Source organism: Pleurodeles waltl, chromosome 11 (genome assembly GCF_031143425.1).
Source record: "Pleurodeles waltl isolate 20211129_DDA chromosome 11, aPleWal1.hap1.20221129, whole genome shotgun sequence".
NCBI lineage: Eukaryota > Metazoa > Chordata > Amphibia > Caudata > Salamandridae > Pleurodeles > Pleurodeles waltl.
The window spans coordinates 949,155,825-949,180,570 of record NC_090450.1 but is presented as its reverse complement, the minus strand read 5'-3'; the positions used below and the strand labels follow the sequence as shown (position 1 = coordinate 949,180,570).

At 43.1% G+C, this 24,746-nt stretch overlaps 1 protein-coding gene across 4 annotated transcripts in view; it reads right to left on the bottom strand.

Moving 5' to 3' along the window:
* Positions 1 to 24,746, bottom strand: part of CCDC74B (coiled-coil domain containing 74B) — a 185,249-nt gene that overhangs the window by 59,029 nt on the left and 101,474 nt on the right. For all 4 annotated transcript variants that reach the window (XM_069215139.1, XM_069215142.1, XM_069215140.1 and 1 more), the window contains exons 5-7: positions 20,372 to 20,540; positions 4,496 to 4,709; positions 4,106 to 4,206 (exon numbers count right to left, since the gene is read on the bottom strand). In XM_069215139.1, coding sequence (XP_069071240.1) covers positions 4,106 to 4,206; positions 4,496 to 4,709; positions 20,372 to 20,540 — 484 coding nt within the window. The remainder of the gene's footprint in view (positions 1 to 4,105; positions 4,207 to 4,495; positions 4,710 to 20,371; positions 20,541 to 24,746) is intronic.

The following is a 24,746-nucleotide window of genomic DNA, read 5'->3' as shown; positions in this document are numbered from 1 at the left end:
CCCCTCCCCCCCCAGCAACCCCAGCTACCCCAGCTCCGGGCTGCTGTTTACTCGACTCAGAAGTAACATTGTCAAAAATGTTTAATAAATGGGCAAGTATTTGTTTATATATTAAATGAAGTAAAAAAAAATAAGAAAATAAGAAAATAATGTGCTGCGCACCACTTAACTTTAAGAACACCCGCATTTTTTAAAGACATCTTTCAGCAAAAGTGTAAAAATATAATAATGTTTCTTCAAAACTCAAAAGGTGTATTTTATTAACATGCAGAACCTTTTCACTTTAGTTCATCAGATTTCATCTGTGCATTGAAAAGTATCTGTTTCAAAGTGATAGTTTTCAAACATACTTTTAAATACATTCATGCATCCTCCCACTCTGTTAATGTCAATAGTGAACTAAGAGGCGAATACGTTGTTTTGTACACTCTTTGAATGCCCTGGGTTGCTATTATACATAAATAACATTATTGTTTATTAAATGAAAGATAGGAGAAGGTTTTATACAAAGCACACCATGAAGTCATGTATTTGGAGGTCCTCATATATGATAATGAAGAAAAAGAAGAAAAAGTGAAATAAAACAACTTCTAGGTTCACACATTTTGGGGCAACTGGGGAGCCAGGCTTTCTAGTTTCACATTTTGCAGTTCAGACACTTGATGTACATGCTTCACATCCCTTATACCCACCTTACCGTCCTTGAACCCTCGACTGCCACCCTGCTGGAATCAGTGCAGCCCTCAGTCACATCAGAGGCAAAACGTTTTGGCCCCTGGAAAAATGTTTGCGAGTGGGGCTAGGATGTGACCTGGGAGGTTAGCAGCTTCAAAGCTGTTTAGAAGTCACGCCCTCCACAAAGTGCTAAACCAGTCCAAGCTGAGATTCTATAGTCTGGTTCTAACATGCAGTTATAAAGAAAGACAGGCCTCGCTCAGAGCACAGACCTGGAAGGTGCATAGTCATTTTTTTGTTAAGGTTGGACTATTTCCATTGAAGCAGGGTCAAGCCTGATTTGCATATGGCTGGGGCTGAACTAAAGTAGCATGGTGTGCAAAATAATGGACAAGGATGCCGCCCCAATAGATTACCAGTGGTTGAGATTAATTCAAACATTCCAGCCATCACTTTTTGTAGTCTTCAATGTGATGCCCTAAGTGGACATGTATGCCCAGGTGTGTGTCCAGTACACACTGTGCCACTGGAACAAAGCTATTCCCAAATGATGAGCTCTAGAAAAGGTCGAAATTGGTCTTGAGTTGCTTGTGTTCCAGTTCAGGAGGGGACTGGCCTGGCAGTTCGGATTAGAATATTCCCACTGGAACAGGGTCAAGACTGATTTGCATATGGCTGGGTACAAACTGAGGTGGTGTGTGTAAAATAATGATGGACTGGGTTGGGGACTGAGTTATTACCAGTGGCTGAGAATAATTCAAGCATTCCATCCATCACTTTTTAGTATACTTCAATGTTTTTCGTGATCCTTTCTATGTTTTATTGATCTTGTGCCATTTGTGGAAATTCTTATGTTCACTGTTGTGATTTTCTTTACAGGAGGATTAATTTAAATCAACCTTAGTTCTTTGTGGCTGAATTCTTTGCTCGGTTTACCGTGCAGGTTCTAAATCGATTTTCTGAGATCTTAACTTATGGATCGTTGCCACTGCTGTCTCCAATGTCTCCATTCTGGGATCATGTGTCACCGCTGAGATAACTCAGCTATTCTACACACATCACAGGTCATTTACTCAATCCTATTTTTTTATTTCTCTTGGTTGTATTCCCTTGTCAGCTCCTCATGCAATCACTTACTCAGATCACCACATTAACCCTTTTGTCCTTTGTTTTGAGACTGCTCTGTCTCAGCTTCTGAGATTAAAGCCAGTTCCCGGGCAAAACTCCCTCCCAAATATTTGACAAATTCACCCACTGCAATCCCCTACCTTCTGACAGCTCCCTAGCTGTGAATACTGCTAATTTCAACATATGAGTTGAGTCTGCCTTAGACTCTTTAGTCCCACTTACATCTATCGGCATTATTTGCTCTTGTCCCTCGGCTCCCTGTTATACCCTGAAGCATGTTGTCTCTAATCATGGTTTCTTATTTCTGGAGAGAGATGAGCATTCCAGGTACTGCTGAGATGGAACGTTTTAATATGTAGAAGCCCTCACGGTTCATAAGAAAGTTTCTTAAAATTGTCTGCTTTTTCTTTTTTTAAATCTCCAACATTGCCAACCCCTATAACTCCTCTCATGAAGTCTTTGCGATTAGTCACCAACCTCTTCTTAGCACGATGGAAAAGATCTACGATTTCAACTTCAGCTAATTTATGAACCTTTTCACATAAAAATCGGGAATAGCACCAGGTTATTGGATCAGTCACCTTTAATCTAGCTTGAGCCTACCTGTTGTGCTCCAAGTAGCGCTGCAAGGGATTTTGCTTCTTTGTTTTTGAAAGTACTAAATCTTTTGAGTTATCTACCAAATCTGAATCTCCACTTCATCTACATATTTATTGTTTGTTCTTCAACCAGTATATCTGACCATGAGGGACTTATACAACACATTCATTAGGCCTGTATTTTTTGCCCAAGCTTGGAAGCAAACTCTTGTTACCCCGCCAAAAAAACAATCCACTGATCATACAGCATTACACAACTTTTTCTCTAGCTCTCTGTTTTGTCCTCAATCTAAAATACTTGAAAAGCACATTCATTATCATCTGTCTGATTTCAAAGAGACACATTGACTCCTGTATTATATTCAGTTTTGGCTTACGCCTTTTCACACCACCAATCAGAGTGGCAGATGATCCAAGGAAGACTGTGAATCAGGGCTCTGTTATCCTGATCCTCCTGGACCACTCTATGGTATTCAATATGGTGCTGCATTGCATCCTTATTACTCACCTGTCAGATTGTGCTCTTCTAAGGCTGGCAATCTTCTGCTTTACTTACATGACTTTAAGCAATTTGAAATTTCTGTCTTTGATGTCCGATGTGCATAACATCTAGATTGTCCTCCGGCTTGATGATAATCTAACACAATCCATATTTTGTTCTGATCTCTCTGAGTTTGCTGCTTGGGTGAACAGAAACTTCCTGATGCCAAACTCCCATGTGATGGACATCCGAGTATTCTTTTCTCTCCCTTCCAACTAAAAAAGCTGGGAGAAGTCTTTGCTCACACCCTTTTCTTTACCCTGCAGGTGAGTTTCTAGGCGCCTACTGTTTCCATTACATTTGCATACATCACAAAGTCGACCCATTTCTTAATTCTGGACTGCCATAAAACTACTATTCAGTATATCATTCTGTCTAGGCTGGACGACAGCGATTCTCACTACATGGGTCCCACTCTGCACTTTTTATTTCTGTTACTGGTTGGTCAGAACTGCACAAAAATGTATGTTGATTCTTCAGTGGTATACATCCATAGCACAATATTTTTGCAATCTCCACTAACTCTCTGTGACCAGACGACCTTTCTTTAGGGCCCTCTGTTTTTGTCACATTGCTGTTCACATGAATGGGCTAATACATCTCCAGAACTGCCTTCTTCCATGCAGACCTTTGCAGGTGATGTACTGCCAAAGGTAATGTGCTCATTATCCCTGAAATTTGCAAATTTTGAATAGGAGGCTGTTCTTGCATTGCACCTAATTACTGGAATCAACTTCAGTTAACATTAACTTCAGTTAACTTTTTCTATCCTCTAAATATCTATGTTCTCTGGAACAGTTCAAGACTCAACTGTTCCCTTCATACACAGACTACATGTTATTTTGCAAGCACCTTGTTTTAGGCATGCCATTAGGGTAACTCTGCACTCCATACATTTTCGATCCATTAATAAATCAATGTAATTGTTATATAATTTTATTACATAGATTTTGCTTATTTTAGTGATTAAGTCCATAGATTGAATTTAATACATCTGATGTTTCTTATTTTGCTAGTTAAAATGACCTCCATTTAATAAATATGCTATCTTTACCCAGGTTATTACGAGTTTGACTTACATGAGAAACGTCATACCTGCTGTGTAGCAGCATCTATAGGTATACCACTATGTTGCATCATAGAAAATAATATAATTTGGTACCTGGGAGGCTGGGACAGCAAACCCTTGGCCACAAGGTATGATTCTGGGGTCCACTTATTCTTGGAGACAACTTCCCCCAGAAAGTTTTTTAAGCGCTGAAGCTGAAACACATTTAGGAGGATATGTGGAAAAAAAAGCCTTAGGATTATGGATTTTCATCAGAAAAGAACCTCCCATTTATAAAGGTCCTTTCACAAATCATTTTCCCTTTTACTGCTTCCATTTCTTCTTCCCCTTAGCAGCCCCACATATACCTTCTTTCATTTGCACTCCTATTCTATCACCCTGGATAGCAGACTTACTGAACTATATACTTTCTCATCTTTCCCACTTCCTGACCTTCATTCTGCACTTGGGTTTTCTCACACTAGACACCCCAAAGCTACTTACCTCCTGGGCTTGTGTGTGGTTAGTGTTCCAGAGCTGGTGTATGATGTTCTCGCACTCCAGCAGATTAGGTGCTCGGGGAGGCTGCCCAGTGGGCCCGTTCACCAGGAGGGGGTTGAGGGAGATCACCGGCAAGCGGGAATGCCCTAGTCGAGTCTCTGTAGATTGTGTCTGTGCAGATGATAATGCTTGTTCTTCCATTTTGCAGTCTCCACAACTGTCATCACAAAATAAAAGATACTTAGTAAACAAATGTTACACTGTCTCTGCATTCTCTAACATAGATATGTTGGGTACTGCTACAGACAAATGAGTGCTTTCCAAGAAATAGAATTTTCAAATAAACAACATTACAAATTCAGAGCTTATAAATTAGAAGTGAGGGGCCTTGGTTTGGGTGACTTCATAGATAGCCACATGTATTAAGTGTTCTTTCGCAGCAGCTGGGTGTATTTTTTAAATTTTAATACCAAACATAAAATATTTTATGCTACACAAATCCCAACACTGCAATAATCCAGCATAACTACAAGATAAATCAGCAACTTTTAGCAGCCTTTACTAAATGAAAACGATGGCAAGTGAAGGCCAAGTTTTGATGGTGGAAACGGTCAGAAAGGCCCGGAAACAGCCGATGGAGTTAAAGGAGTACATTTACTAGGGGATGTAGCTGTCATCCGTTTTTTTCTGTGGTGGTCAAGCAAATGTGGACAGGAAATTGTGACATTTCCAGGAAGTGACGGAAGGCACCAGCCCTCTCTGTTCACTGCAATTTATCAATCTCCATCTACTTTCACCCACTCTGTCAGGTTGCAGTTGGGACAACTGGACCAAGGGGTACCAACATGGAGCTGGGAAGAGAGCACCAGTGCTACCCAATACCTGGAGATCGGTGATTGGTGGAGAGGTTTAGAGTGCAAGGGTGGGAAGTGGCAGACTTTGAATGCTGGCAGACCTGGGAGCAAGCTGTGACATTATCACTGCTCCCAACCTGACATTTCACTGCCTAGAACACCGATAAGCATGTACAGATAGAATGTAAGAAAGGAAGAATACAAAATGACACAAAAGCCTGCAACAGAGTAGGTGTTAAGTAATGTGTAAGAAAACAATAGTGTCCCAATCATGATATACCTCCTGTCCAACTATGGTCAGTGGTAGATTGTCACATAAAGAAGAGATGCTGAAAAGGCAGGCCCTGTCCCTTATTCCCCTCCCAAACAAGCATCATCTCACAAAGAAACCCTACAGTTAAGAAAGACCTATTTACCACATTTAATGTAAACAACAGAAGGCCAAGAGTGATCTGCTCTCCCCAATGAAGCAAAGTTATCAGATAGCCTGACGGAGTTTAAATTCCTGGAATCATTTATTACACCTACTTCCCCAAAACATCATGTCAAAGAAGGGAAATTAATCCACATAAAAAAGAAAAAACTAGAATATCAAGTACACTAACTCCAGAAAGCCTGCAAAGGTCTGGAACAAAACAATATATGCCCACAAGGCAGAAAGAGAAAGATCTAACATGATTAGGTTTTTAGTAAACTTTCTATAAAAATACTAGGCCGAAACCTCCCTCCTCACGACAGACTGAACATCCAAAGGGTGCACAATAGAGCCCCCCCTACAAGATCAGATCGGAGTAATACATTGAGAGGGATTATTATATACTTTCTGGAGTACACCCAGGACAAGCATGTTGTCGAGGCAGCCAAAAGGAAAATAAATTGGGTAGGCCAACAGATCTAAATCTCAAACAATTTAGCAAGGGCAACCGCTGTAAAGAAAAATAAATTTCTTGATTCCACACAGCAAATGAAAATAACACACAACGTCAAGCATGGAATTATATATCTGGGAAAATAGCAAGTAATCTTCCAACACCGCACAAAAACATTTGATGAGCCAGATAAAATAAAGAAATTCCTAGATGGCTTCAAAGAACAAGAAGTCAAATTAGTCAATCAATCAGCATTTGTTAAGCGCAGGGACTCACCCAAGAGGGTCTCAAGGTGCTGAGGTGTAGAGGGGGCAGGGCGTGGAGCATCCATCAGTGCAGTGGTTCTTCAAATATCTTCTTCAAACAGCCATGTCTTTAGCTTTTTTGTGAAGTTGAGGAGGGGTGTAGTCTGTCTGAGGTAGGGCAGTAGGGCATTCCAGGCTGTGGTGGTGAGGTAGGAGAAAGAGCGTCCCCCTATTCTTGTTTTTCTGATATGGGGTATATTGGCGAGAGAGAACTGGGCAGAGCGTAGGGTCCTGTGGGGTACATGGAAGTTGAGTCTCCTGTTCAGGTAGGCTGGTCCGGTGTTGTGGAGGGCTTTGTATGCGTGGATGAGGATCCTGAAGGTGATTCATTTCTCTATGGGGAGACAGTGTAGTGTGTGCAGGTGTTTGGAGATGTGACAATGTTGGGGTAGGTCGAGGACCAGTCTGGCAGTGGCGTTCTGTAGTTTGCGGTGAGTTTCTTGTTGATTCTGGCGTAGAGCGCATTGCCGTAGTCCAGTCTGCTGGTAACGAGGGCATGTGTGATGGTATTCAGTGTTCGAGGGGGATCCATTTGAATGTCTTGCGTAGAAGGCGGAGGGTGCGGAAGCAGGTGGAGGCGACTGAGCTGAGTTGGCGGTCCATGTTGAGTTTGGAGTCCAGAATGATTCCGAGGTTGCGGGCTTGGTTCGTGGGGGTGGGTGGGCTTCCGAGGTTGGAGGGCCACCAGGAGTCGTTCCACGCGTCGGGTTGAGGGCCTATGTTGAGTACTTCAGTTTGGTCTGTGTTCAGTTGTAGGCAGCTGCTTTTCATCCAGTTGCCGACTGCTCCCATGCCTTTGTGGAAGTTGTGTCTGGCTGTTTTGGGTTCGCAGGATAGGGAGAGGATGAATTGGGTGTTGTCAGCATAGGAGACAATGTTGAATCCGTAGTTTCTGACAATGGTGGCTAGTGGGGCCATGTAGATGTTAAACAGCGTGGGGCTGAGGGAGGATCCCTGGGGAACTCCGCAGGTGGTGGGTGTGTGGTCCGAGAGGAAGGAGGGAAGTCTTACTTGTTGAGTTCTGCTGGAGAGGAAAGATCGAATCCAGTCGAGGGCCTTGTCTCTGATGCCGGCCTCGTGAAGTCTGCGTATCAGGGTGTGGTGGGAGACTGTGTTGAAGGCCGCTGAGAGGTCGAGCAGGATGAGGGCTGCAGTCTCTCCCTTGTCCAGCATGGAGCAGATGTCGTCCATTGTGGCTAGGATGGCTGTTATTTTTTTCTGAAACCAGATTGGGAGGCATTGAGGATGCTGTGGTCTTTGATGAAAGTGGCAACCTGGCTGTTGATGGCTTTCTCAATGACTTTCGCTGGAAAAGGGAACAGGGAGATGGGCTTGTAGTTCTTGAGGTCGGTGGGGTCTGCCGAGGGTTTCTTGAGAAGAGGGTTGATTTCGCTGCGCTTCAAGTCGTCGGGGAAGGAGGCGTCTGCTAGGGAGTGGTTGATGGTGAGGCAGAGATTGGGGGCAATGGTTTCAGCGGCTCTGTTGAAGATGTGGTGGGGGAACGGGTCCGTGGGGGCCCCGAAGTGTATGGTTCTCATTGTCTTCAGTGTATCTTTGGTGGTGAGGAGTGTGCAGTTGGTGATTGTTGTTTTTTTGGTGTGGGATTCCGGTGGAGAGGGTTCTGCACATAGGTTGTCCTCGCTTAAGTTGTCGGAGATGGTCTTGATTTTGTGGTGGAAGTATGTGTTGAGTTTGTTGCAGAGATCTTGTGAGGGTGGGATGTCTGTTGTTTCGCTGTTGGGTTGGGCAAACTCCTTGATGATGCTGAAGAGTTCCTTGCTGTTGTGTGCGGAGATTCTTTCTTGTACTGCTTTCTTTCTGGTGCTTTTGATCAGATGGTGGTGGCGGCTCCGAAGTTGATTTGGGCATCTGTAGATTTGGTGTTTTTCCAGATTTTCTCGAGGCATCGACATGTGTGTCTGGATTCTCGGAGTTCTGCTGTGAACCAGCTGGCTTTCTTGGCATGGTGCTGTTGTTCTTTTTGAGGGTGGCTATGATGTTGGCGGAGTCACTGATCTATTTGTGCCGGGTGCGGGCTGTGATGTTTCGGTCGTCATTGTGTGCAATCGGTGGGGGGGGAAGGGGGGTGGTGTGAGTTGGCGAGAGTTGTGGTGAGCTGGTCATCGGTGATTCTTGCCCAGCTTCTACAGGATGGTTGGTGTTGGGGTCTCATGATGGTGGGTGTGTTGAAGGTGAAATGGATGCAGCGATGATCGGTCCATGGAAGTTCTGAGGTGTGGCTGAAGGTGGCAGAGGTTCCTGTTGTGAAAATGGGGTCGAGGGTGTGTCCTGCTGAATGCGTTGGTTCCGTTACGATCTGTCGGAGCCCTATGTTGTGGAGGTTGTCTAGGAGGGATGCGGTGTTGGGGTCTTGTATGTTGTTGAGGTGGAAGTTAAGGTCTCCCAGCAGGGTGTAGTTGGAGGCTGCGATGGCTTGCGTGGTGATACTGTCTGTGATGGAGTCGGAAAAAGGTGCACGGTGCCCGGGTAGGCGGTAGATGAGGGTTTCCCTGAGGGTGGACGCTGGACTTGTCTGAAGTTTGAAGTGGAGGTTTTCCATCAGGCCTATGGGGTCTTCTGAATGTTGGATGCTAGACTTGTGGACGATGGTGATCCCTCCCCCCCCCCCAGGGGCGGCCTTTCCGGGTGATCTTGTATCCCTGGGGAATGACAATGGCAATGTCCGGGCCAGAGGTGGTGTTGGTCCAGGTTTCGGTGAGGAATGCGACATCCGGGTTGGTGGTGTGAAGAAGGTCCCAAATTTCGTTGGTGTGTTTGTGGAGGGAGAAGACGCTGAGGAGGATGCATTCAGGATCTTCGGTGTGGGTGTGTTGTTGCGGGTGGGTTGTGCCGGATCAAAGGTCTTGGTGGTGGGGAAGGACTGGAGGCAGCTGAAGGGTCCAGTGGGTGTCTGTTGGTGATGGGGGCTTGCAGTTGTTGCTGCGTCCTGGGTTGACTGCGTGGAGTGCTGCTGGAGTGTAGAGGTGGCGGGTGGGAGGTCCAGGGGTCCTGGCACTGGTCACGGACGGGCGCAGACGGGCTTGCCTTTGGCGCAGCGACACAGTGGCTGCCATTAAGTAGGGTGAGGGGGGAGGAGTGGACAGCCGGGAGGCGGGAATGGGAGCGGGAAAACAGTGCAAAAAAGGAGGGCAGGGCTGCAGGGGCAGCAGCGGCAGGGAGAGGGAAGCGAGAAGAGGTAAAATAGATCAGAAGAGAAAAATGGGAAAAAGAGGGTAAAAAGCACAGAAAAAAGAGGAATCAGATAGAGAAAAGCACAGAAAGCTCAAAGGAGAAGACAGAGAAGCAGAAAAGCACGAAGGGGGAAGACATTGAGAAAGAGGCAGCCTAGCGGAAGAGCAAGGCTCTCCCACTAGACACCAGGGATGAGGCGCAGGCAGGAGCCTGCGGGTGGAGGAGGACCTCAAACTTCTGACTGGGGTCAGAGTTCAATCAGACATGGGCTGCACTTACTGGTGGAGCTACACGGGAGAAGAGCAGTTCACTGCCCATTAGTCATCCAAAACAGAAAAATGAACAGTTGTAGAGAAACAAATAACCTTCTGTAACTGCGTCTGAGCAAAGATACCACGAATAATACAAAAAAACACAATGAGTTACACATGCCATCAAAAACCCAGCCAATGGCATACCAGTCCTCAGAAGCTATTCGGAAGGGAGCCAGGCCCACAGATTCTTACTCAGTTATTAATTCAGGCCAACTAACTTTAATTTTCTCTGATACCAGTTTTCGCTACCTAGCAGTGAAAAAGTGAAAAAAGAAATCTAATCAATGTGTCTCACGGAATGTTACAGGGTGAACAGTTAAATAAAGAGACAACAAATTCTATCCTTGCTACAAAACAGGATACTCATTTGGCCTTAATACAAGACTTTTACTACTAGTAACCATAACAAAAACTACTTAGGATGCGGATAAAATCATGTTGCGTGGAACTTTTGAAGGTGACAAAAAGAAAAATCCCATTAAAGAAAACAAAAAACTGTTTATGGAAATCAAAAAGCTTAAAAACCTTTACTGCCAAAACAAGTGTTTTTTCTTTATTTCTCTCTCTCTCTCTCCTTCCCTCCCTCCGGAATCAAGATAAAATACACATATGCAGCAAACAGCAACATATGTCTTACTAAAAACCAAGGTAAAATACCACATCACCAGTAGTAGATCCAGCAAAACGCTGGCAAACAAATTTAAAACTAGAAAGGAAAATTCAAAAATTGCTTCTATTAATAAAAAAAAGAAAAACAAAAACAAATAATTTAGACTTTGTAAAAATATTCAAAACTTCAACAAACATGTATACTTCAGTGAAACATGAATACAACCAAACGAAACTTAAAGGATGCATTGAGAATGTTCAACCCAAACTACTCTCTGAGGCTGAACTGGCCCTTCTTGAAGTAGTACTTTCTCAGAAAGAGATCAAGCTGGCAGTCAAAATCATGAAAAAAGGAAGGCACCTGGACCAGAAAGTTTCATCTTGAAATTTTACCAAAAATGTATGGAAGACCTGGCCTAAACCCTCTCAAATTCATACGGTAGCTTTATCCTCAACAAACCACCACAAGTTATCTTTGCAGAAGCACCAATTACCAAAAGAAGGAAAAGCTCTACAACATACCAAAAGATACAGACCTCTTACATAGAAGCTGATATTTCTCACATGGTTAAGGCAGATCAGGCAGGTTTTCGGGAATGCAGATCAACAGCATTTATTACTAGACTCATAACCAACATCACAGCCTCAGCCGAAGATGAATTTGAGTTTGTGTGTTGTAGAATCAGACTAGAGGCAGTGAAAGCTTTGAATCAATGGCCCTAGATGTTTGAAGTTCTCAGTGAGCACAAGATTGGGTTACTTGACCAGCGACCCAAAGATAACACTGTAATAAATGGCACACTCTCAAAGCACTTCCATCTAGAAAGTGGTACAAGACACGTTCCTATCGCCACTCTTTTAAATACTGGACTTGGAACCCCTACAAGTTAAACTAAGAAATAACAAAAACATGAAAGAATTTTGAGTTGAGGTGATGTATGGTTAAACTTCATGTTTTGCATCCTGAATGTGTTGTTTCAGGATGTCTTTGTCGTTGGTTCTGTGCCATAGCTTTTGGGTGAATCTGCACATGTAACTACATGACCTGTGTTCATAAATATTGTATGGTGTCCTTGCAAGGATGGGGAAGTGGTGGTAGGGTCTCATGTCGAAGAAGGACATGCACATCTTGGTAATGGTAGTCACAACGTACTAGTTGTCTAATTTCTTTGTGTGATACGAGGTCTGGGAAGCCTCATGTCTTGACCAGTCACAGTGTTTCTGTGGCATCTGTTTGTTATCTTTGTGTGTCTATGTGGGTATTGGAGAGTTTAAAAGTCTGTTGTTGAGTCAAGGTGTAAGCCACACATGTTGGAGATTGAGGGATTGTGAATGATTGCTCCAGCTCTTTATGTGCAAGGGGATTTTGTTGTTTGTAAGAAAGGGAGATGGGTAGTATCCTCTGAGTCACCATTCTCTCTAAGTCTGAGCTAGTGTCTGGAATGCTGACAGTGAATCATATAACATAGTGTAGGTGTGTGGTGTGGAGTGGAAGATAGGAAATAAGGAGAGTTGGCGGGAGAATAGAACCCTGACAGGATATACCTGGTATTGCTGTAGCTTAGGGGCCTAGCGTGAAATAAATTACTTACCTCCTATCTGAATGGCTCAAGTCTCTTTTAAGAAGACCCTGCCTTACAACTTCAAAAGTATTTAAGATACTGATGTTAGAGTGGGGTCAGAGATACAGACACACTGCTAGAGAAAATACTTAAATACTGAGTTCTCACTTCAGGCCAGATGGTAGGGCATATAAGGGAGCTTTACATGAGGTGGCATATTTTAAAGAACTAATATAACCATGCTACTAGATGGTTGGTTACAGGTAGATTTTAGACTAATAGGATAGGGACATTGAATGACATACGATTGTGGCCTTTTAAACTTTTGCACTAATCTACCTGGTTTGTTAATAATAATTATAATCATTCCAATGCGCAAGATGTGTAGATGAATAGTGTATCATAAATAATTATATAGTAAAAACTACCAATAGCAGTGTGTGTATACTGATTTCAGGGTGAGGGACTCTATACATATTACCCAGAGATGGGAGATTCTCTTGCAGGTTTGTCTGATTCTTGAGACTCATAACTACGAGAGCATAACTCAGCAGGAAGGAGCAAGGCACCTGCCAGATTTCCTTTTTACCCAAAAGATCACAGTTTCCTTTTAGGGCTTAGGGAATCTACTGGGTGTGCCCCAATAAACAGTGGGATGTGGCTCCCAACATGGGGCCGGGCTTCTGGGGTCCCATACCCCAAAAATAAGTTATGCAAACAAACTTAACTGGAGATGTACAAGGATGTTTTTTGGACTCAGAAAGGTGTACCCTTATACAACTGAGGTTTGTGGAGTGCTTAAAAGTTAAAAAGAGTCTGTTTAAATCCAGAGTATCACATTTGAGTCTTTAGAATCAATGGTGGAGAAGATGAGGAGCTAGAATTAGAAACAGTGGACACACCAGAGAACACGGCCTACTTCTCTTGCTGCCCATCTGACAGCAAGGGGATTCTCATTAACCGTGGGTAAAACCATTTTAGTGGTCACAGCTGACTCCATATACCATTGAGGTATTCTATTTATGGATTGAAATAGAAGCTGCAGATGCACGGATATGCACTAGTAGATTCTCAAGCATGGTATGATTCATACAAATTCACTGAATTGTTGTACGCACATATAGAACACTCATAATTTGCACTTAATGTTACCTATAAACTTTGGCCCAAATGTAAGGATGGCCTTGGGCCATCTAACGCCACATTAGTGTCATTTTTCTAACATTATTGTGGCGTTCGATTGCCAAAAACGCCACACCATATCTACAAAGTGGCGCAATGCATGACGCCACTTTGTGACCCTTTGCGCCGCCACATGCATGCGCCATGCATAACGTATGCAAAGGGGGTGTTCCAGTGCAAGGAGGCCACAAAAATGGCGCAATGAAATCTACAAGGACGCACCCATTGGAATCAATGGGCTTCCTTGCACTTTGCTCCACTAGCGTCAGAATTTTTGACGCTAGTGGAGCAAAGTGCCACAATAGCATCAAAAATGTTGACGCTATTGATCCTAACACCGCCATGGTGCGCTGTATCTTAAATACAGCCCACACATGGTGGCGTTAGGGGGGCGCAGCAAACGTGGCGCTGCATTGAATGCAGCACCACTTTTCTGAAATTCGGCCCTATGTATTTTGTTTTCCCACCTCCTTTCCTTAGCCATGTTGCAACATTCCAATCTCCAATGTTCCTTCCCTCTTTTGACAGTTTAGAAAATTGATGAAAATTCTGTCAGTTGTGGATAGCTGGAAGATGGAATAAAGCTTAAATTATCTATTTGCTTTCACCTCCTCCTTCCAGACACCCAACCTAGTTTTAAAGGAGGTTACAGAATGTTTGACATGGGATCCCTGACACTTCCAGGACAGATATGACTAACAATAACAACATACACACCTCACCCAGATAGGGGTCAACTATAAACAGAAAGACTAGGTAAATGTTGACAGGCAACTACAATGTACACACAGTTGAAACAGCTGGAATTACATCAGCATGGCAATTAAATCCCAGGCACTACTCGAACACCTACATATACACATGCTACTGTCGTTAATCCACCCACTATAAATGCAATAATGGGACACTGCCCATCTAAGCAAAATGAAATTCCATTCTTGTTACTAAGAAGACCGGACAATAACAAAAAGTGAAAGCAGGATCCCTAGAGATTCTGTTACAAGGGGGACTCAGAGGAAGAATTCAAATATTAGAAGGTCTAGAGAATACACTCTTCAGACAGACCATTCTTACAGTGTTTGGATTATATGTGACCGCTTTGAGAATATTTAGAAAGTGCTTTGTATCTTTCACATAGGATCTTGTTCTTTCAACCAATTGCCATAGAAACCAGCTGCTAAACTGAAACAACTGTTCCAGGACTGACCCTATACTTGATATTATGGATCTGATTACACATGGTTACTTATTCCTTATAAACCTGATTTTATATGGGTTTGTGACATCATGAGAGCAGTGACAATAATGAAAAGAAAAATGTTTAAAAAAAAGAATATACATTTTAAATTTTGACTTTTTTGAAACACGGGGCCTGCAATTCAACTAAGTATTTTTTCTCTCTATAAGCATAAGAGTTTAGAGAGAGCGAGCCCCAATTAGGTGAGGAAGCAGCATGTGACGACGTAAGTGCATTAGACTCTCTCTGCCTTTTTAGGGTCAAGCATACAAGCGCTCTGTCCCTGTTGTAATCTCTCTTTGGGCTTGTCACACCTGTCACTTTCATTGGTTTGTGGGCAAACATATATCTTGCAATCCCTGATGAAAGCCCAGGACCTCATGTAGGTCAGCATTAGGGCTGAAACATGTTGAAAATATAAGCAAGGGTGGTAGGACCACAGTAAACCTAGATATCCCTCCATGTTGCATTTTTAAGCATACCATCGAAGGTCATTAACAAAGGAATACCCTTGATGGGCATTTTTATCTTTAGACTCCCCGTAGGTTGTATTAAGTGCTCCAAAAAAAAAGTTGAGACCACCTCGGCTTTTAGGGGCTCAGGTGGTACCGATGATGAAGGATCCCACTATTAGAGTGGGTGAGGGTCATATATAAGAAATAATTTATTTTTCTTATATGTACTAATAATACTGGTAAATTGGAAGCAGTTTATCCTCACTCACCTTCGACGGATAAATAAAAGTTAATTAATATTTGACTCCCAATGGGGATGGAATGAAATCCACAGAAATGCCACTGATAGAAAAGCATATCTGTGACTCTATAGGACTGCAAGACATTCCCTCAATAGCTGCATTACCCGCTATTTTAAGAAAGCAGATAAATGAGGCGCATGGTTCCTCACCTGCAGTGGTCCTGGAACTAAAAGGAAACACAGATACCATAGCTGAAATAGTTCTTAGTAACATTAAAAGCGATGCAGCTCTATTGGCCATACAAAAAAGGTATGTTGTGACTAATAAGATCAGAAAGAAGTGGAGTTACCGTAAATTATCTGTCAAGTTTAAGACCCAATTGGAAGAGACATCCAGGGTATAAAACTTAAAAACCTAAATCTGATGTGGACCCAGAACCAAATAAACTAATGCAGCGATCTCAAGTGAGTGTGTGATGTTCTGGGGTGGTTTCAGCAAAAATAAATTCTGCTATTAACATAAAGATGAGGAATAAGGGGACAAAACATGTAAGACAAGAAAGAAATCAGGGCTCCAGAAAGATGTCAGTCTTCTGATGAGCATTATTCTCCTTCTTTACATGATTGTGGAGGTACGACCTCAGACTCTAAAGCTGCTCCTTCTTGCCAAGGACCTGACAAAGGACAGTCCTAAGGGTTGGGGGGGAGATGAATGGTGATCAGGACTGAAGAGGCACCTTAAAAAGAAAGTAGTCATGACCACAACACATGATGACTCACAAAAAAAGAGTCCTACTGAAGAGGAGGTAATTGGTGGTTCTAGACAGTGCAACACAGCATTGATTCAGTCTGACTTTTGGGTGAAGGCAGTAAGGCCAAAACACCTCAGGGCACACAAAGCTGACTTCAGCAGAACGCTTAAACTGGTGGTGAGCATACAGCAGACACTGGCACATTAGAGAGAATTCACTCAAAAGGCAATTCTGCAGCTGATCAAGCTGCAACATCTGCAGTCCAGGAGAGCAAAGTAGCAGCAATATGTTGTTATATGCAAGCCCTGGCAAGTTAGCTAAATGTCGTTTTATTACCATTAAAACAGGATGTAACACTAAAATCAGTAAATGATAACTGTGCTCTACAGGCTGTGCATACTGCGACAAAAAATGAGCAGCTGTTAAACATAGCAAATCCACCAGCCTTTTTTCAAACTCTAGAAACAATTCTACATGCATCAGACATGACAGAAGAAGTGTGACATATAAAAGACACTAGTAAGGGGACATTAACTGAACTCCTGCTGGCACACCCTTCGCAAACTCTGGAACAATTTCAAATACATCCCAGCACACTGCCGCAGGACAGTCACCCAGGCTCAGTCACAAGCAAGCTGGACTATGGCAATGCTCTGTACGCGGCACCACGACGAGAAACATCAAAAAGCTGCAACTCAGCCAGAACGCCGCCGTCAGACTTGTCCTTAACCTCCCACGCCAAGAACATGTCTCCCAGGCCCTGAGGACCCTCCACTGGCTACCAATAAAAAAAAAATGAATCACCTTCAAGCTACTCACCCACACATACAAAGCAATACACAACGTCGGACTGGCCTACCTGATGCACTGTGTCTCCTTCCACACCCCCACCAGATCACTCCGCTCAACTGGCTCTGGCCACTATCCCTCGCATTCGATTGAACTAAGATATACTTTGGAATAAACTTCACAAACATTATGGTACTTAACATCTATTCTTCTTTCCTTAATTGATCCAGTAAGAGTAGAAAGCAGTGCACTACTGATTGTAGTACTAATAATGAAGAAATTGAATACACAATAGACCAAAGAAGGTCTTCCAAGTGTGAATCAGAAGTTGAACATAATGAATTAGAACACAACTCATGCAAGGTGCATGAACAGAATATAATACCACTACTACAAAGAAACTAATGCTCCTGAGCGTTCCTTATTTGACGACTGCTGCTCTAAAGAAGTGTAGTGAGAACAAGATTTGGTTCTTGAGTTATTTAATGAAAAATAACAGAGAAATGATGGCCTGATGCACTGAGTAATGTAGAAAGAAAAATCCCTTGAGCAATTGTGATGCATAAGGGACATATCCTTACACATAACATGGAGATGCTCAGCATTACACACACACACACACACACTTAACTTATGAAGACATTAAAATTATTTGTTAAAGTACCAAAATGCATAAAGAAAGGAGGCAAAATATTGTCAACCATAACAATCTGCACAAAAGACGGGGGTGATGTGTGTAGTAAGGCTTCTATGTGTACTTTTAATGTTTTATACAATACATGTATAGAAGTAAGCTAGCATGGTCACTGTTTGTGGAATGAATATAGTGCATTGTCCAAGTAGAGTCTAGAAAACAGGCTAACTATTTTTGTGCAACATATAAAAATGTATGCTTGAACTGCCATCTTTTTTCCCTAGCATTTCGCTCTAACAAAGCAGATAAATTGTTTGTGACCTTGTGTACTTCATCTTGTAGGAAGAAGGAAAAAGTAGCAGTTGATTGTAGATATATTTTGAAGAAGGAGCACTGTTCAAATATCCTGTGTAATGATACATTATCATGCATATGAAAGGTCTTTAAGACACCATTGTAAGGGCCCAGTCTGGGATACAGGCCAGGTGTTAGAAGGAATGAGAGTTCTGACCTTAGGCCTTTATATTAGTTCCTTCAAATATATAACAATAAGGTAAGGAGAGGTGGGCTTTACATGACAGCATATTTTAAGCAACTAATATATCCTTGCTGTTAGGTGGCTGGTTACAACTTGGGCAGGTTTTATACTAATAGACAGGGATTCGTGATGAAAACCTTTGGTCTAATTTACATATGATCTGCTGGGTTGTGTGTAATTAATTACAATCATTCTATGCAAACAGTTTATAGATAAATGGTGAATAATAATCATAAAGTGAAAGATACTAGCTTCAATGTGTGTGTGTGTGTGTGTGCACATATGATTTCTAAATGTAGGGGCTGTATACATACTACGTGCATATGAGCTATTGTCTGACAGGTCTATCTGGCTCCTAATGCTCCTATCTACTGGAACCTAACGCAGTAGAGGAGGAGTAAGAGACACCTGCAGTTTTCCTTTTCTTCAGCTTTTCTGGGGCTTAGGAGATTTAAAGTAACTTCAAATTACAGCCTGATATCACATAATTAAGAATTCCATTTCCAAATAGTCTACACACCATTCTAAACCAACTTCAATCCAAGATATTAGAAGATATAGGACAGAAAACATTAAGATGCTCATGGTGAGGCAGGCTCAATGCCATTAAAATGATGCGTGTTTCTACAATTTTCTCTCCAATCAGAACTCTCCTGTTCACCTACACTCAAACTAAACTGAGTGAGCTGAACTTAATAATGAACAGATTCCTGTGGAATGGTAAATATCCTAAAATATCACTACAAAAGCCACAAACTCAGAATTTATCATTAAAACCACAACCTTATATTCTTTGAACGCAAGGACTGTTAAAGGCTGATTGCTTACAACGCAAATGTGAACACAAAGAGGACACTTTCAAAACAGAACAACTGGATACTGATCAATCACTCACAAAAAAGACTGCAATTATTTATGAATACAATAAATACCTTAAATATGAGGTACAAAACACATTAGGAAATCACACTGCAGATACTTGTAAGACGTTATTTATTCAGTTATACACCGACAAAACTGAATATGCTCCAAAACTGATCTGTCAAACAGCCAAGAAATGTCTACGGGCAGCCTCTATTACTGAATCCGTCTTTTATCCTTCACAGGTGTATATAGTGTGACAAGACAAATTCCATAACATTTATCCTTACAATAATGACTGTTGATGGAGATGCAACAAAGGATGAGCAAATTTTGTACATGTGCTTCTCTTGTACCCCAAGATCCAACAGGACAGCTCTGATGTTAGTAAAACTATGAGTCCCATCCACTTACATAAGAATGACTCTGCCTCAACAAATGTTCATAACCATTAGAGAAAACCCATCACTAAACAAAGAGTATACTAGAGGTCTTGACAAACTGGTAGCCATTGCTTTCTAGAGAATCACAGCCACTTGGAAATTTCAAGATCCTCCGAGCTCCACTCATTTGTGAAACACAGTATGCTGCCCACACTAGAAGGAATTCACAATGTGGTGCAATAGATAAAAATAACCACTGGTACCTCCTAATAGTTTAATGAATACTCCTTCAATACAGTTTTCCAGGAAAGACACACAGACCAGCAAAATATCGTGAGGACAATGATGCCCTAGATAGCTTAGTAAACTGTTTTGCTCCCAATGACAGGCATTCTAATGGCAAAGACCAATATCAAATATGAGGCAGGAGTCAGAGAGACTCAAAATATGTATGTGGATCTCTAAATACAATGCACAGTGATGTGGATGTCACAGGTGCAGTCAGTGCAGTGAGACTGGAACCCAAAGGTGGGAGGGGCACCACTGCCCCTGCAACGACTTGTGGACTTTCTGAGAGACAAACAAAAAACATTGATTCATGCTTTGAGATTCAAGAAAGGCAAAGGGCTTGGTTTACTTTGCATTAGTTCGACAACCTCGCTATGTCACTGCCAAAGCATTTAAACACCCCAAGTTAGGGCTATTTCTATGGTCCAGCTGGACTTTGAAAGAAATCTTCAAAAAGTTCTTACATAAATGTTACAACTCAATGAATGTTAACTCAGTTTGAATTTTATGATTTTGCAGATGAGACAAGGAAGGTGAGCTGGGTGGCAAAAGCAATAAAAAATACATCTTGTGTTGTGATGTACTACAGGGAAGAGAAATGGCGGTTTAAATTATACAAAATATTAAGGAACATACTAAGAATATTATTAGTACTCATTCAAAAGTCTATGTGACATTTTAAGCAACATTATGTTATTACTAAAGCTAATATGTTCAGCCCTATGTTTATGGAAGGCCTTCAATGTCAATTTTTAAGTCTTGTTGCCTTGTCCTTGGCCAGGTTCTTTGCTAGGCCGTCTTCCATGGTATATACCTAGGCTGTACGGGCAATGTCTTCCATTCCATCTTCACACTGGTGGTTGGAGCCAGACTCTGCTGTACCTTTGTATCTCCTTGCTCGTTCACCATCTCTTCTTGCCTTTCCTTCTGTTTTTCAGGGGGCGAGATCTGCAGTGAAGCACTATTCTTTGACTGAGCAAATTCTGAAATAAAACACACAGCATCATGATCAAAAACATAAAACAAGCATATCAACCCCAGAGCTTTTAGCTATAAGGGCAACCAAGAAAATAAGAAAGGGCGCAATGTAAGCAGTCAGTCATGAGACATTGGAATTTCAGAAAACTGGAATCTGTTTAATTTACTGCAGACTGCTTGATAACCCAACTGTACACAATCATTTTGTGGAATTCTGTCCTATCAATGGCTTCACATATAAGCAGATGGCTCTTTTACGTATGGTATAAAGATTAAACAAAAATCGAGAGTGCTCAATAGCTGATGGTCGCATTTCTCAAATGCTCCCTGATGTCCTTGCTAAATATGTTTTAATTTAAACACAAGGGGGAGGAAAGCACTCTGCCTCTCATCCCAGAACAGTTCACCCCATTGCATCCTGGTAAATGCAGTAAGCTTATTTCAGTTGCTGTAATTTTTCATCACCAAAGTTGGTGCAGGTAGTGATGTTATCTCTACACACTTGTTTCTGGGCTTAGTCCTTCATCAGTCGAGAGCAGAAGTAGTAGAAAGCAGAGAAAACTCATCTGGGGTTGCTGAAATGCTGCCCAAGTCTTCACAGGTCAGAGTACCACACCAAAGGCGCACAGGTGCATCCTAGGTGAACTTGTCAGCTTATTGGCTCAAGGGAGCCTTTTAAACACAAGGGGAGAGGGAGGGAGCACACTGCCTCTCATCCCAGCACAGTTCACTCCAGGGATTCGTCTTCAGTGTAAGTAAGATCATGACATGGAACGTCAGTGGCCTTGTCCTACAATACATCTGCAGACATTTAATCAGATTTCGTGCTACTACAGGAAACCCACCTGAGGGGAAACTGATACACTGGCCCACAAGAGATACTCCCTTCTAGCTCACTCAGGCTACATATCCAATTCCAGGGGCAAAGGAGGTTTGGCCAAATCGCCTGTCCCTTACACACCTGGCAAATACCCGGCAGATCTGTGGTGCAAACAGGTACTTAGGAGGGTCATACACTCAACATATGTGCCTCCGACACTACACACAAAAACCTTCCAGGCGGTTAGTGAAGTATTGCTCACATTACCTACGGGTACGCTGATACTGGGAGAGAATATGAATGATACTGTAGACCCCAAAAGTGACAGGTTGTCAGGTGTCCAGGGGCGGATGGACGTTGGCAGACTCAAGACATTCGTAGATGCAATGAGGCTAATGGGCCTGTGGCACAAACAAAACCCAATGGGGAAACAGTTCACATACTACTCAACAGTGCACAATAGAGCACTGTTTAGATTATATATTCACTCAGTATTTATTCCCATGCCAGACAGATCCATGGGGCCATACACCCCGTGTTGGGAATTACCAACCATTCCCCAGTGGGGAATGGACGCTAATCCTCAGATTAGATCCCTGGTATTTAAAGATAGACCCTTTCAGGACAAAACGAGGGAACCAATGGCTCAATACTTTTGGGAAAATTAAGTGATGGTTGCCTCACCGTGTACCCTCAGGGAGGCTTTTAAAGAGGTCCTGCGTGGTCACCCCCAAGCCCTGATTGGAGGGATTATAAAAGAACAAATTCTCCAGTGTGAGGAATTAGAAAAAGATGTAGCTGCTCTAGAAGTAGAAATACTGCAAGGGGGGGCGGCTGAGTCAGGATCAAAAGCTCCGGCTCCTACAACAGGAGCTCAGAGACCTAACGGAAAACAAGGCCAGGACATACGCACTAGCTACGCAACGCTTCCTCTATTACATTGGCGATAAGGCCAACAAACTCATAGCCTGGGTTGAAAGAAGGGACAGGCGGAGGTACTGGGTAGTGGCATTAAGAAACAGAGAAGAATTAACACTCATCACTGGGGAAGCAATAGCAGAAGCCTTCACCAAGTACTATGAAAGACTATACACGTCCACAACTATATATAACGGGGACGACTGTGCAGGCCTTTTGAGAGATATCTCCCTTCTGAGTCTTTCTAGTGATGACAGGGACGATCTGGAGCAAGATTTGATGGAGGAGGTGGGGAGTGCAATCAGAGAACTCCAGTCAGGGAAGGCAGCCTGGCCAAATGGATTCCCAATACAGCTATGCAAATGTGTGGCGAACCACAGTGCAAAGTACATGCTAAACATGTTCCATGAGGCCAGAAAAGAGGGAATCCTCTCATTAGATCAGTGACTAGCCACCATTGTAGTAATTCCCAAAAAGGGTAAGAGGCCTGAGGCTTGTAGTTCCTACCATCCCATATCCCTCTTAAACGTGGTTTTGGCAAAGATTTTGGCCAACAGACTGAAAAAAGTCATAACCGTAATCCACCTGGACAAATCCGGGTTTATGCCCCACAGAGGTACTAGACTGAATCGGAGACGTCTATACAGGGTCATGCATATGAGTGAGTCTCCCGGACTCAAGGATGCAGTTTTGCTTTCCTTTGACGCACGGATGGCCTTTTGATAGTATTGAATGGTCATACCTCTTTGCAGCCCTCACCAGGTTAGGCTTCGGTCCCAAGTTTTGCACTTGGATTAACTCTTTTATCAGGCCCCCTTGGCAAGAGTAAGAGTAAACGATGCGCTCTTCCACCCTTTATAAGGGAACAAGACAGAGATGCCCCCTGTCCCCAGTGATCTTTGCCCTGGCACTGGAGCCCTTTGTGGCTTAGATTCACCAACACCCTATTGTATGGGAGATAGTAGGAGGAGGTGGATGGGAAGAGAGTATCTCTCTTTACGCATACAATATTCAACTATATGCTACAAGACCTCACAATACAGTGGACAGATTGCCCATATATTCCAGATTTGTGAAACTTATTCTGGCTACCAAATCAACTGAGACTAGTCCCTCATCTTCCCCCTTGCGGGGAGCACCCCTATACTGCCACCACGCTCCATTGCCTCAGTGGCAACAGATGGATTCCGGTATTTGGGCATACATATAATGTGCAGTGTTGACAGATTCATTGAGATATACCTACTCCCCCAGCTAGGGTGCCTTTGCATTGATGTGACACAATGCGGGGACTCTCTGTCTCCCTGATGGGATGTGCCGTTCTCTTTAAGATGGTAGCCCGCCCACGATTACAATATACTCTACAGCACACTCCATATAGGGTGCCGCCTGAGTACTTTAGGAAAATCAACAGCGAGCTGTGTAGCCTCGTGTGGGAGGAGGGTAGTTCCCAAATTTCCTTAGTTAAGCTCCAACATGGAGTATGCAAAGGTGGGCTGGCAGTTCCCGAGATATGTACCTACTAATGGGCGGCACAATTATGCACGATAAATGATTGGGACTTTGCAAATAGCCACGATCCTGCATTTCGAGTGGAGAGGGAAGCAATGGGTGTACAAGGCTATACATCAATCCCATACGGCAGGGGGCGGGAGGACCAGTTGCTACCAAACACTCAATCAGTGGTGCGAACAAGGCGGGAGGCAACTACATTTCTGAGATGGGAAGGCAAGCTCACAAGCAGGACCGCTTTATGGGAAAGCAAATTATTATGGGAGGTCGGAAACATGCAAGGCTTTCAAAAATGGGGGCTGATGGGCATTGACCATTTGGGGGACGTTTGGAGGAGGGGGATCGCTGCTGACTTTTGCAGACCTGGAGCAGGAATAAGGGATAGGAGAATCCGAGCACTTTCAACATTTGCAGCTGGGATACGCATTGTGATGCCATATACCAGAGGGGAGGCAACTACTGGAATCATCTCCACTGGAGGACAGGTTACTGTCTGATCCCATGACGACATCTCCCTGATCTATGAGAAATTAATGAACAACTTCCCTGATCCACTGCGGGCAGCCTGGGAGAGCAACATAGGGTTGATCGAAGATGATGAGTGAGCGGAGGTGATCCAGAGCCAGAGAGAGATTGAAATAAGGGCCTGCTTCAGACTAATACATTTCAGGGTCCTCGACAAGGCATACTACTCCAAATCACTGCTCCACAGATTGGGAGTGGCGACTCCGATTTATGTGCTAGGGGATCCGGTATGGTGGGATCTCTTTTTCATGTCCTCTGGGAATGCCCTTTAATCCAGCAATACAGGGGGAAAATAACACAAACTATGTAAAGGGTCACAGGTCTCCAGATACCGTTGTGGCTACTTCTACATATCACAGGAGAGGAAGTATGGCCTAAATATGCAAAGATCTGGTTGCCGCAGGGGTAGCTAAGCAGAACAGTACAAGAACATGGA